Consider the following 14,641-nt stretch of genomic DNA (forward strand, 5'->3'; position numbering starts at 1 on the left):
TCGGTGGGTGATAGAGGGCGGTGCTCCAACCCCCCCCCCCCCAACAGGCCATGCTCTGTGTGTGATGGGGTAGAGCCATAACCTCCCCATCGACCCAGCCTTGAGTGTGACAGGGGTCGGTGCCCCAACCCCCTAATCGGCCCTACCCTGAGCGTGACTGAGGGTGGAATCGCAACCTCCCAATCTGCCCTGCTCTGTGCATAACAGGGGAAGGTGCCACAACTCCCCAATTGGCCCTGCTCTGAGCTCGACCAGGGGCTGCACCTAGGGGTTGGGCCTGCCCTCTGCCACCCGGGGGGCAGGCCTAAGCCAGCAGGTCGTTATCTCCCGAGGGGTCCCAGACTGCGAGAGGGCACAGGCCGGGCTGAGGGACCCCTTTTTCCCCCCAAGTGCACAAATTTTTGTGCACCGGGCCTCTAGTTCTAATATATAGAAAGATGGCATGCAAAATAACCAGAAGAAACCAAATATTGACTGAATGAAACAGGACTTTCATTAAGCCTTGCCTTTAGAACTAAAAACTGAAAATGCTCCTCAGTTGTGAGGGTGGAAAAATAAAGAAAACAAAGTTTCCCTTCGCTCGGAGTCAGTAGTTTTCGGCAAGGTTTTTCCCTGGTAAGGTATGACCGCAGGGGTAACATGAGGTGGACCTTTTCCTATATAATTATTTCTGCTCACTCAATGGGAAAGGGCCATTTTGGGACTAAATGACCATCTTCTACAAAGTGACAGTTTGGGGAACGACTTTTTTTCTTATGGGCAACAAAGCCAGGAAGGTAATCAGGAAGCAGGTCTCCTGGCAGTTTTGTGACCAAGTTACACAGACCTAAGCTCCTGCAGGGCCCGGGCCAGCGCCTGAGCTGGTCTGGGAGCATTGGCCACGGACCCTGGCGGGAGGCGAGTACCCGCCTCTGTTCTCCAGGCTTTACTCAGGCGGGAGAAAGAACTGTGCCCTCGCCCGCAATATTTTTAGAGCACAGTGTGTGTGATTGACAGCCATGAAGGTGGCCTTTACTGAGGGCTGTGCTCATTAGCTCATTCTTTCCAACTTAAGACACTTGTATGAAATGCTTCCTGTATGGCAGCCAGACTGGATGGTTTTAGGGCTGGCGCTTTAAACAGTGGTGACGGGGTCACCTAGGAGCCAGCCCAGGAAATCACGGAGACCGGCTATCCTTGGAGTTTTCCCCTGATCTTCAAAGACTCCTCAAGGAAAATAAAACTCATTTGAAAGCTAGTAAGAAAATTTATGTATTTTCAAGTGACACAGTGTCTGCTTCCAGGAAAGTGAAATATTATAGGCTCTTTTCTCCTAAATGTTCTGTATGTTTGTAGATGCATATGTACATGCATGTCCATCTGATATATATGTCACATGTAACTCATGGTCGCATATGTTACCATAAAAGTAGAAAGAACCATAACGTTAATTTACCATGAAAGGACATTCCAGTAGTTCCTCCAAACTAGTTGTTGTTGTTTTTACATGGAAATCTGTTCAAATAGTGGGCTGTTGTGTGGCACTTGGAATATGTTGATTACATTGCAATGGTACTTTTGTGATGGAACTTCAGTTCTGCTATTACCCAATTGATTTCCAAAGGCTTCAACTTTCTCTTCCCAATCTCAAAACACTCTTCTTCCTTTAACTTTGTATTTCTCAGGCTGTCTTTTAACAGAACTAAATCTCTTCAAAGTGTGTTTGAGGAGAAACCAAAGTCAGGGAGGTGAGTGGATGGAGAAAGAAGAGAAAATCAAATAATGAAAATCTTAGGAAAGAAGCTTGTTTTATTGCATTTGATTTATTGTGTTTGCAAGAGCATGCTCTCTAGGAAAACAGTACTGGGCTGCATTTTACTTTTTAATGTTTATTTTTTCAAGTTTAATCAGGAGTTAATGGAGCTTCTAATTCATACTAAAAATAAATTAAAATCCATGTGTTAACACAGCAGTAGTGCATACCCAAGACTAGCCCTGTACAGCTAGAAGGACACGTGACAGACTTATTTTCTGCTCTTGAGGAGTGTGGCACAGTGTGCAGATGTACAACCTCCCATTAGCTCAGTCCATGTGATTAAATCTTTAAATGTCTATAATTCTCCTCTCTGTCTCTCTTTCTCTCCCCCCTCTCCCTGGAGCAAAAGTTTAAAGTTGTTCATTGGAAAATAATACAATTAATTAATAAATAAGAATATAAGAATATACTCTCTTTTGCATAGTTACAACTGTATACCTACTTTTGTCCCACTCAGTATATACGTTTTTGAAGGCATTATTTTTAAAGTAGATAAGTCTAACTGGATAAATGGTTCTATAAATAACAGAAATCAGGCAGTGACCAGGACAGCATCCAGCTCTGCCCAGGAGGACATCATCCGATGGTTTAAAGAGGAGCAGCTGCCCCTGCGAGCAGGCTACGAGAAGACCTCCGACACCATAGCCCCCTGGTTCCATGGTGAGTGCGGAAGGCCTTTCGGTGGCACCTCCTCTGAGGGTGGATAGAACTGCTGACCCGCCGGCAAGGCAAGAAGAGTACAGGCTTCCTTTTGTTTGGGCTGCCCAAGAAGTCTTTGAAGTTATCTTCTCAAGGCAGTTTTTTCAAAAGTTTCTCAGTGAGCGACATTCTCATGACTATTTAGAAAAAGCAGGCAGCAGTGGGGGTCGCTGCACGCACCCTGGGTTAATTCAACACCACAGATAAAACACCTCCAGGTGGGTGGAGAGAGCCCTGCCAGGGCTCTTGACTGTAATTCCCATCAAATGGCACCGCCTTCCGTCCACCGAGGGAGTCTGAGCTGGTCCTTGGGCATGGTGGGCAGGACATCGGTGGGGCACCAAGAAAGTCAGCGGTCCAATAACTAGTTGAGTGACTTTGAGCAAATTGTCTTCCTTCTCCATAGCAAATCAGTTTATCTGAGCCTCATTGTCCTCTTCTGTTACATGAAGGAATTGTAATCTTTAACTTAAAAATTCTGTGCTTTTGATCTTTGTTTCCAGTCATACATAGTGAAGGTTGCACAGTGGGTTCATTGGAACCTGAGGAGATATTGGCTAATAAACTATTTCTTTATTTGACCCTAGAAGCTTGATTAATTCAAGTCCCTGTCTACACAGCTCACATTTCACTGACCTCTCAGTTTCTTGGACTTCAAAGAAAGGAAGTGTTGTTTTTGTCTCTTTTTGTTGTTGTTTCTGTTGGTTGTGTTTTGTTGTTGTTTTTTTGCCTCGTTTGGCTCCGTAAGTCTGTGGTTAAACTGGACCAAGTGGCTCTATCTACAGTAAAAATACTTTAAACAAAAATCAAGTTCTCTCACAGAGCAAGTTTGTCCTGAAGGCAGTCTTGGTTGGAATGATGTTAATGCCTCTCTCTTTTAAGTAGCATCATCTCACACATAAATATGTCTACAAACTAAGCTCCCAAATATATAACAGGCAAACTCTTCCAAAAAGAACACAATTGTTTGTGGTAGGCTTTCTGCTGAAGTGCTGCGTTTGCAGTTAGAACGTTACAGCAGAGCTGGCTGTAACCTGGAGAACACTTGTTCTTGGCGATTCAGGCTTTCGGAAATGTCCCTTCCCAAATGAGCTCCCCTTCCTCCCAGGACCAGGTCGTAAACCTCCTTCCTTCCCATTTTGCTTAAAGAAATTGGGAGAAAGATAGCATCAAAAGATAAATAAAACATGGGTCAGTTACCTATTTGTCCTGGCTATCACCACTTGTCTCAAATTGCATTTTTAATTTTCCTTTTTAAGATAAGAACTGAGGAAATCAGCCACTATGCAGTTTCTGTGTCACTGGGAAGAAGATGCCCTTATCCCCAATGATAAGGGTGGTGGTTTAACAGCAGGGAGTGAGAAAATGAAAATGTCGGTTGATGTTATGAAAAATCCTGGTACTTTAACAGGCAGTTCTATTTAAAACTATTTGCTAAAACCTGGGACACAGTTGGACTAAAAATCCAGCTAGAACTTTGGTTTAAAAATAAGACTCTTGAGTTTTACATATAAAAACTTATTAGCTGCACAATATCATCTCATCTGCGAATAATGACAGTATTACTTCTTCTTTTCCAATTTGGATACCTTTTATTTCTTCTACTTGTCTGATTGCTATGGCTGGCACTTCCAATACTATGTCAAATAGGAGTGGTGAAAATGGGCATCCCTGTCTTGTTCCTCTTCTTAGGGGATATGGTTTTAGCTTTGGCCCATTGAGTATGACGTTAAGATACTTAGGAATAAACTTAACTAAGGAGGTAAAAGACCTGTACTCAGAAAACTACAAGACATTGAAAAACGAAATAGAGGTAGATATAAACAAGTGGAAGAATATACCATGTTCATGGATTGGTAGAATCAACATCCTTAAAATGTCCATACTACCCAAAGCAATCTACAGACTCAATGCAATCCCTATTAAAATATCAATGACATATTTCACAGACCTAGAATTCTCCAAAAATTAATATGGAATGAAAAAAAACCACACCAAATATCCAGGTAAATCTTGAGAATAAAAGAAAAAGGCAGAGGGATCACAATACCAGATATCAAACCATATTACAATGCCACTGTTCTCAAAATGGCCTGGTACTGGCACAAGAACAGATATATAGACCAATGGAACAGAACAGAGAACCCAGAAATTGACCCAAGCCATTATGCTCAATTAATATTTGACAAAACATGCAAAAAAATGAAACTAGACCACCAACTTACACTATACACAAAAGTAAACTCAAATGGATAGAAGACTTAAATGTAAGACAGGAAACCATAAAAATTTTAGAAGAACCCATAGGCAGCAAAATATCAGACATAACTCAAAGCAGTATGTTTACCAACACATCTCCTAGGACAATGGAAACTAAGGATAAAAACTTATTAGTTGCTTTGTTATTGACTTATTTTCATTCATACAAATATTTATCATGGCATAAGCAAGATAAATAAAATATACAATAAAATATGTGTACGTATAATAAATACAAAACCATGTAGTCACTATAAGTCATTGTCTTCAGTTTCAGGAAGACAAATTTCACATATTTCTGTGATAAGGGGGATCATAGCTTATCTTTTTGAAGTATGATTGTTTATTTATCAGGAACCCTGTTTTGAAATATTAGAATAGAAACTCTCCTTTATTGGCTTACCATCTTCCTTTCATTGTCATAAGTTACCCTTCCCAAGTTATTGCTTTAGTCACCTAACTTTTCACCCCATAGAAGTTCATGCTTTCACCCTTTTCTCTTAAGTAGCTTTAGGTAAGGGTAGGCATGGGTCAGAGAGGACAAGGGAAATGAGGATACTGGGTCACTGGCTTGTGGGGCTGAGTGGAAGGGGGCCTGCTGTCAAATGAGAGAAGGGACATAGGAGTCTGAGGAAACGTAGGGAAGGGGAAAAGAGGGAAGATAATGAGCTCATTTGGGATAAAATGAGTTTGAAATGTCTTTGGGACAGCCATGTGAAAATATCCATTTGGCAGATTAATGGATCAGTGCTAGAGATAACAGATTGGAGTGGACAGCACATAACTAAAAGCATGAGGGATGAGATATTTCCAGCAGTTGAGTTGAGAATAATGATAGAAGACCCAGGACAAAATCCCAGGGAGCCCTAATATCCAGTGCAGTGGCAGAGAAGAGCAGAGAGCCCAGATCTCGGTCTCACTTCTCCTTTTCTACTTGGGGTCATAATGAAGCAAAATGGTGTACGGCTTGACAATATCCTGCCATGGGTGCATGCTCTGTGATGCCAGTTTTGAAGTTGGTGAAATGGGCATTGCCTCTGAACTCCTAGATGTAGGATCTTGATGAAAAATCCCATGATCAAGCAAGATCCTGGAATATGCAAAGACTTCCCACATCTACCTCTCCCTCAGCAAAAACTAAAGTTTTTTTTACAGACCATCGATCCCACGTTTCACTGGACTTCTGGTCCCACTGGTTATGTGGCACGTGGGGCAAAACACATTGAAAAGATTCTCAAGTTCTTTTTCATATTTTGTTAGTTTTCCTTACAGCAGTTTCTAACTCTCACATGGATCAGTTGGGTGTTGGGACCCAGATGGAATAATGCAGAAACTTGCTGGCCATCTCTTGGCTGCTTCCGGGAGTGGGTTGGAGACCAGGGACCTAATTCCAGGTCAGATGCACTCATTCCCCCCTGGACACTTTTCCACCTGCCTCAGGGGAAGGTCCTCCCTGCAGATTCATAGCCCAGCTTACTCCAATGTGTAAGCACAGGATCCTGAAGAACACATGGGAGCCCCCGCAGTTTGGGCAGAAGGCCTTGTGAAGGAATTTTGTAGTTGGTATTTTTCTGATTTTAAAAAAATATATTCTACAAATTAATGTTAGTTAATTTGGACATCTTGTACCCAGAGTCATTTAGGAGGACTGTCGGGAATACTGCGGTGTATCTTGCTCAGATCCTTCAAAGGCAAAGAGTTCTGAACTTTATCATGTGAATAACAAGGATCATCTATGTCAGTCCCTCATCTGGCCTCTTATATCAGCCCCCTAACCAGTCTCCATCTTTCTTCGGCGGCCCCCGAATCCTCCACGTAGTCAAACTTCAATTACAGTGAAACCCAAGCTCCTTCTTATGTACCACAAAAGCCTACCTGTTCTGCCCCCCGACAACTGCTCCAGACTCATCTCAAACCGCTCCTCCTACCTTGCTCACTGCTCTCCACCATATGTGTCACTTCTGAGGCTGACACACCACACTTGTCCCTTCCTAAGGGCCTTTGTAGTTGCTCTTCTCAGGGCCACTTCTTAAGAAACTGGCTCACATGACTGTGGAGGCTCACTGGGTCCCAAATCTGCTGGATAGGCGAGCAGGCTGGAGACTCGGGGAAGACTGGCAGCTTGAGGTCAAATGCTGACCGTTGGCAGATTTCCTTCTTGCTCATTCATCTCCTAGTCTGTGATTTGTCTTTTAACTTTTTGGCACATTTGGAAGCATTGAAGGTTTATACTTCAGTGAGGTTGAGTTTAGCTGTTTTTCCTTTATGGCTTTTACTTGTGGCACAATCCACAATCCACCTGTAATTTATTTTGTATATGATATTTGGTGTAGAATCCCAATTTATTGCTTTGCATAGAAAGTGGCCAGTTGTCCCAACATCACTCATTACATAGCCCTTCTTTTCTCCACTGACTTACAATGCTATCTCTGTTGTATGCCAAGATACTGTATGTGGGGATTACTAATAAGTCTCTATGTCCGGCTTCTCTGAAGTTGTCTTAACGACCCCTTTATTTACTCACACAGCTTTTAGGGCAATGTGTCAAGTTTTAAAACCTTTGTTGAGATTTTGAGTGGAATTACATTGAATGTGTAGATTAATTTAAAGAGATAATTGCCATCTTATGTTATGTATTCTTTTCATCCAAGAACATGGTAAATCTCTCCTTATATTTATTTTAAATTGTTAAGTAAATTCCCCATGCAGAACAAGTACCTTTTATAAAAAAAGAAAGCTAGATTTAGTCCTGTGTATTTGTAATTATTTCTATTTTGAATGGGATTTTTAAAACCACATAATTGGTAGTTGTATGTGTAAGGAAATTATGTTTTTATATATTTAGCTTGAATCCAGTAATACTTAGTGATTCTAATTGTCTGCCAGAGATTTTGTTGGAGCTATAATTTTTTTTGAGATCCTAATGTGCGCCAAGCATTATATTGAACACTTTTAAAGGAGGTAATTTTTTTAGAATATATTTTTATTGATTTCAAAGAGGAAGGGAAAGGGACAGAGAGATGAAACATCATTGATGAGAATCATTGTTTGCCTGCCTCCTGCATGCCCCCTACTGGGGATCAAGCCTACAACCTGGGCATATGCCTTGACCAGGAATCAAGCCACACAGGCTGGGCTAAAGGAGATAATTTTTATTCCCATTTTATAGAGTAAGAAGATATTGAGTTCTTCTCCAGGCTTCTACCACTAGTTGTGGCAAAGTCAATAGTCAGGTCCAGATCTATTTAACTTCAAATCCACAGCATGTCCGAGTTATTTCAGGTCTCTCGGGTCTACTTAACCTTTTTTTGTGCAAAAAATAATTCTCCTGGGCCTGTTATGGAGCCCACTTTCACTCCAGAGGGCTTTAGAGCTGTGCTGTTCAATATGGTAGCCATTAGCCCTATGTAGCTCTTTGCATCAAAATGAATTAAAATTAAGTAAAATGAAAAGGTAAGTCCCTCAGTCACACTGGCCACATTTCAGGGGCTCCATGGCCACACGTAGCTAGTGGCTACCCATGGACAGCACAGACACGATTCCATCATCACAGAAAACCCTATTGGGTAGTACTGTCCTAGAGGGTGCCTAGTCCTCGCGCAGAGAGGAGTAGGCATTTCTCTCTGCTCCCTCTCAACCCTCCTGTTACGACCAGGCTTCCAGGAGTGTTAGCTCCTGCCCCAGGCTCTTCAGAGCCAGGCGCTGTCAGTAAGCTCCCCATGGAGACACCTGCTTTCTTCTGGACGCTGCAGTTCTGCCACACCCACCTGGATTCAGCTCTAAATAGACTGCTGCTGGGAGAGCTGGGTCATTTCAAAAATTGGTGAAGCAAAAGAAAGCTTTTTAAATTGCCCCCTTTTCACCAGCACAGAAATCCTCCCGTGACCTCGGATAGGTTCTGGTTTTGAGAGAGCTGGTCAGGGGGAGGCGGCCTGCAGGTCTCGGCCTCGATGGCTGGAGGGAGACCGCTGCGTCTGGACTCTCAGTCGTGCCCAGGCAAATCATGGGATGAAAAATACTGAGGAGATTGCTCGAGTCCCTGGTGATTAATATCTGACACTGGATTTTGGCTTTGCCTTCAAGAGCTGCCTTTGTGGGCACACAGAGCTCACTGCTTGGCAGTAACCACAGCCCGGCCTCCCTGGGTGCACCCAGTGCCCCGATGGAATCATGACAAACTGGCTATCAGCTGTTATCATCCGATGCACCAAGAGGCTGTGCTTTTCAGGAATAAGAATCCTGCTTAAAGCGAAGAGGACGAAGCCTTGTTTCAACAGCACTTCCCTTCTGGACCTGCCATCGGTTCCCCTGTGTGCAAGGAGTCTCCATTATGACCTGTCCTTTGCCGGAGAATCATTGTATTGTGTTCTGGTGTCTCTGGAGATTAGATGGTGCCAAGATCTGTGCATAATGGGCAATAATTACAGATGCAGGGGCTTCGGGCAGTTTGATTTACAGCTACTGTATGACCTGAGTTTAGGAGCAGTTTGACCTTAACCCAGGTTTAGGAATCCGAGCCCATCTGTAGAACATCATGTATATAAAGTATAACATCTGCACCATCTGTTGAAGCCGCTTGGGATTTCAGAGTGAGTCAGTAAGTTGGGGAAGGGAGAGAAATCTTTTTCCGGAATGCTGCTTCTCCTTCACTCCGATTTATCAGCTCTGAGGGGAGTTTTCAGTGTCAGTGACAGACATCCCTGGTTTCAGAGGCAGTCAAGTCCAGAGTATTCATGTGCGGTCCCTGGGCTGGCTGGTTACCCATTGCCTTGTTTCAGCTTATCGTCGTCATCTGTAACTTAGCAGCGGGACTGGGTGTGTTCAGGAAGGTAAAACTGGCCAACAGAAGCAGCAGTCCATATCTGTGGGAGCTTAGACAGGCATCATTTGAGCACCCAACGTGGACAGTGCAGAATCTGACTCAAGAGGCTCACTCCGTATCTGTAGTACCTACAGTTTCCAATGGCTCGGTCTTAGCAGGGAAAGGGTGGAGAGGTGATCAGACGTGATGGGGACCAGGCACAGGCATCACCAGCCCTGCCGGGCATGAGTGCAATGGGGCTGGAGGCCCTGGAAGGAAGGCCTTGAATCTTCTGTTCCAGGGACATTTCCTACCTGGGGGTGGGGTGGGAGGGGGGCGGGGTGCTGCCAGGCTTTTCACAACCCCCAGTTCTTACCCCAGCATCTCACTGGGGTTGAATCTCATGGACACATTGTGAGGTACAGGCTGGGTGTTTGGAGTGGTGCTGGCAGAAGAGAAGGCACAAGAAAGGCTGGCTGGTTGGTGTTGGCTGGGTGAGCTTCACACCACAAATACTAATAATCATCCAACAGGCAATTTCTTAAATCCTCCCTTTATTAAAGGTCTACTTAAAAAATAATAATATAAATGTTTTTATTTTATATTTTTCTCTGGATAATTAGGATTCAAGTCTCAATTAACTTTACCAACAAGACTAAAGGGCTGTGATAATCCACTTCCTTTTCACCAGGAGGTGTGTTTTCATTTTCCTAATGATGAGATGCTGAGTATCAGTGTGGAATGGGAGAAGGCAAGAGCATAAGTCTGCTAAAAAACAGAACACGAGGAGAATGCTGCCCCTTTCTCCACCTCACCATCTCCCCAAGATGTGTTCGTGCACTTTCTCTAGACTTTAACATTATTGATTCAACTGAAGAATTACAATAGGAATAAAAGGAGATCTTGAATATGAGTCAAACCTCATGAGTTTGAGCCTTTGGGAAAAGTCTGGTCTGAGTTAGTGTGAACTCATGAGGCATCTAAAGTATAGATATATGAAAAAAATATGAAGATATATATGCAGCTATTTACATATGAAGATAAATACACAGCACACATACAAATGGGTAGTCCCTATGTGTGTGTGTATATGAAGAGTTTCATTCCTTTGAGTATATATGAAGACAGATATGTGTGTGTGTATGCCCTTATTCCTTCATGCCAATGAGCATCATTTAGGAGTAGCTACGACGGAGGGCTTTGTAGACCTACATCCATCCTGGATCCATCACTAACTTGCTGACTTCTAGACCAGGTTTCTCAGCGTCAGTACTATTGACATGTTGAGTTGGCTGATTACTTGTGCTGTGAAGCTGTCCTGGGCACCGTACGATGTTTAGTGGTATCCCTCACCTCTATGTACTGGAGGCCAAGAGAGCCCCACACCCCTCCCTGCCCATGACCACCACAAATGTCTCTCAACAAGTTCCAGGCACTGCCCTGGTTGTGAACCATTGTTCTAGATCAAATGGGATTGTTCCCAGGATATACAGTATCCATCAGTAGACTGAGGAGAGCACCTCCAAGGCCCCTTCCAGATCTCACACTCCCAGGGTGACTGTCAAGGATCTGCCAGATCCAGAAGCCATCTGACCCCCGTGTTGCTGTAACTGGGTATATAAGTGGAAATTTTTCTTCTGAAGGCTAAACGCTCTCCTTTATACTATCCATTTGCTTATGTAACCTACCCTGCCCAGTTCCCAAAGACCCGAAGATGAATAACTCTTCTTAGATGTCTAAAACAGACTTAACGTCATACTTATGTTCACTGATTTTGAGCCACACAACTATGTGTAACAGAGGAGAGGTTTGGAAATGATTTGGCTGAAACACCTGCTTTTCTCACCCACAGGAATTCTCACACTAACGAGAGCAAATGAACTTCTGAGCACATGCGTGCCGGGCAGCTTCCTGATCCGAGTCAGTGAGAGGATCAAGGGCTATGCCCTGTCCTACCTGTCTGAGGATGGCTGCAAACACTTCCTCATCGATGCCTCCACCGACTCCTACAGCTTCCTGGGCGCGGACCAGCTGCAGCACGCCACCCTGGCGGAGCTGGTGGAGTACCACAGGGTGAGACATGCACAGACTTGACCTGCTCTGTGAATTCCTGTCCTGTAGCAGCTCGAGCTCTGGAAGGCAATTACGAGAAAAATGATTGAGACAAGTAATGGGGGATTAGTCTTTGATAATTCCTCCCCATCGTCAGGATTCTTAATTGCATTTCCTTTATCACTGAGCCTAGTTCCTGCTCAAATACTCAGGGAGACCCCCCTGGGCAGAGAACATAGGAGACGCTAAAATCTCTATGCCTACACTGACCACATCTGAGAACACTCTCCAGTTAGAACTCAGTACAGGAGTTTTGAACATGAGCAACATGTGTTTTGAAATTGTCATAGACTATGAAGCTTTGTGTAAATCAAGGATAGGCAGGAAGTTCTGTGTTCTCAAGAGGTAGGAGTGGCACAGCATCATTATTTACTCTCTTAACCTGCCCAGCCTGACCTGTGCCTTTTGATTCACAGGAGGAACCCATAACCTCCCTGGGGCAGGAGCGCCTCCTGTACCCCTGCGGTCAGCGGGACCAGCCTCCCGACTACCTGGAGCTCTTTGAGTGACAGCCCCCACGTGTCATCCTGCAGCCCTCGGCTGGGCTTTCCTGTGGACAGACACAGCTAAAATGGACGTCTGTGTGTGAAGCCAAAATGACCCTGCCGCAGAGCCAGTACTGACCAGCCAACAGTACCCTTGGGTTCCTACAGAAATCCCTTTTCTGCACGAACGCCGGAGTTTGATGTTAGAGGAGATCACCTCTGCATCGTACGCACTCCGAACGTGAAGGGAGATCCCCCATTTCAGCAACTGCCTAATATGAAGGATACACCCTCCATGATGTATATAAGACAAAGTGAACAAAGAAGAAATTGGAGCCTTTTAGGAATGAAGGTGTTCTTTAAAAACCAGTAGCTCGTGGGAACTATTTCACGGTCTCCACGCTCTCCTTTTGCATCATCTCAAAAAGCCCCAGGGCCTGTTTATATGAAGTGACATGCTGGCTTTATTGACGGCTGAGATGACTCTCCAAACACACTTCACTTATTGTGCACGTTGGAGCCAGGATGCAAGAGACATAGGAAAACAAAGTCAGGCATGTAAGTTGAATGTGTTTAAAGTATAGGGTGAGGGGCTTAACCAGGACAAAAACACCGCGGACTAGGAGAGCGAGCTGATGTCTGTGAGTGTCCTCATCACAGAGAGCCAGGACACGGTGCCCGTCTACGTTGGCTCTACCCAGAGTGCACCAGCGATGGAGTCTGTGCACACGTGAGGTCCTACGTGTTAGTGGTGACTGACATGAACACAATAGTGAGCTGTGTGAATGCTACTTCTTGTGGGTTGAACTGTGTCCCCCAAAAGATATGTTGAAGTCCTAGCCCCGCCCCCATACCTGTGAATGTGACCTTATGTGGACATGGGGTCTTTGCAGATGTAAGCCAGTTGAGGTCATCCTGAACTAGGATGGGCCCCATAATCAATGCCAGGTGTCTTTATAAAGAGAGAGGGATCTGGGAACAGAGGCACGCAGAGAGAAGGCCCCGAGATGACAGCAGAGACAGGAGTGATGCAGTTACAACCCAGGGATGCCAGGGACCACTGGCGACCACCAGGAACTAGGAGAGCAGCATGGACAGGCCTTAGAAGGGAACGTCGCCCCACTGACACCTTGATTTCAGACTTCTATCCTCCAGAACTATGACAGAACAAATTTCTGTTGTCTTAAGCCACTGAGTTCATGGTAGTTTTTATGGCACCCCTAGAAAACCAATACAGACATTTATGTAATTATAGAACCGGATGTGCATTACGTACCATACAAATGCGAGATGTACAACTGCAGACAGGCACCCCGCCCTCCTCCTAATAAAGGGAAAACAGAAGATGAGAAGAACCTCCCATTGGCTCTTCTTAGCTCAGGACGAAGAATTGTTCAGTCAGGAATCTTTTGCCCCACTGCACCCCACCCCACCCCCAGCCTCCATCAGGCGGGAGGCCTGACCAAGGAGGCTCAGAGTCACCGAGATCATTCTCTGGGAAGATGGAGATCTACTCAGACTTCAGGCCTGAGTCCCCGCATCAGTGTTGTTTTAAAGGAAGCAGACGGTGGTAGCCATTTGTTCCTGAGGTTGTTGGTTGCATAAAGCACTCACTGGCAGTGTAAAATGTAACCCGTAAAGAGGGCGGGGTGCCTGTCTGTCTATATATATGTGCGAGTGTGCATGGGTGGAGATGTGTACTTTAATGAGGCAGTGTTTAAACACAGAGAGTTGCTATGTGTTTCTTGAAATGCTGCATGTGTTTTCTATTGTCTGAGAGACAACTGTCAATTAGTGTCAAGAGTGTCTCTCCGCTTCCTCTCTGTGACTCAGCGACCATGACGTGATAGAATGGCAGAGATGATGCCGGGCTGGAAGCCAGGAACGTCTGTTCCCGCCTCTTCCCACCATGAGCTCTGTGGTCGTGGATAGGACCCGTTACCTCTCTGAACCTCATCTTTTCACTTCTAATGAAATAAAACAAGGGATTTTAACTAGATGATCTTTAGGATCATTCAGCTCTGAAATCTTTAGGTTCTTGAATGAATAGAAACGTACCCTACAGTCACTAGTAATTATGAAGACATATAAGATTCCAGCATCACCCTCTGCCTAGAATTCTTCTGGAGGAAATAAGTACAGTCATGTCCAGATATAACTACACCAAGTGACTTCTTACTGGGGGAAGACTTAGAACACGGGAAATGACTGGGTGAGCCTACGGTTACAAGGAGAAGCAGATTGGAGTTCTGCACTGTTTTACCCTGTTGGTTACTGACTCTCAGAGGAATAAGCTGTCCAGTGTTTGATGGTATGGTGGTGAGGACTAAGACCTGAAATTCTTAGAGAAAGAGAAGGCTTTACAGAATTTAGAAATTGATTACAACTAAATGGGTTGAGGAGGCCTGAATTCTCATCCCAGCTCAGCTGGTAAGACCCGGTCTCCCTGTGTCTCACCCTAGTTATGGCCTAAGGTGAGGCCATCCGAAC

At 44.5% G+C, this 14,641-nt stretch overlaps 1 protein-coding gene across 6 annotated transcripts in view; it reads left to right on the forward strand.

The window, feature by feature from the left end:
• SH2D4A (SH2 domain containing 4A) overlaps positions 1–14,150 on the forward strand; it is a 51,547-nt gene extending 37,397 nt beyond the window's left edge. For 5 of the 6 annotated variants that reach the window (XM_006765506.2, XM_015565170.1, XM_015565169.1 and 2 more), the window contains 3 exons: positions 2,325–2,455; positions 11,407–11,627; positions 12,083–14,150. In XM_006765506.2, coding sequence (XP_006765569.1) covers positions 2,325–2,455; positions 11,407–11,627; positions 12,083–12,175 — 445 coding nt within the window. In that variant the 3' untranslated portion in view covers positions 12,176–14,150. Of the gene's footprint in view, positions 1–2,324; positions 2,456–10,177; positions 10,385–11,406; positions 11,628–12,082 lie in introns of those variants that run through there. The other variant, XM_015565173.1, reaches the window with a different exon arrangement.
• Positions 14,151–14,641: the final 491 nt, after the last annotated feature.

The sequence above is a fragment of the Myotis davidii genome, unplaced genomic scaffold (assembly GCF_000327345.1).
Source record: "Myotis davidii unplaced genomic scaffold, ASM32734v1 scaffold93, whole genome shotgun sequence".
In the NCBI taxonomy this organism is placed as follows: domain Eukaryota; kingdom Metazoa; phylum Chordata; class Mammalia; order Chiroptera; family Vespertilionidae; genus Myotis; species Myotis davidii.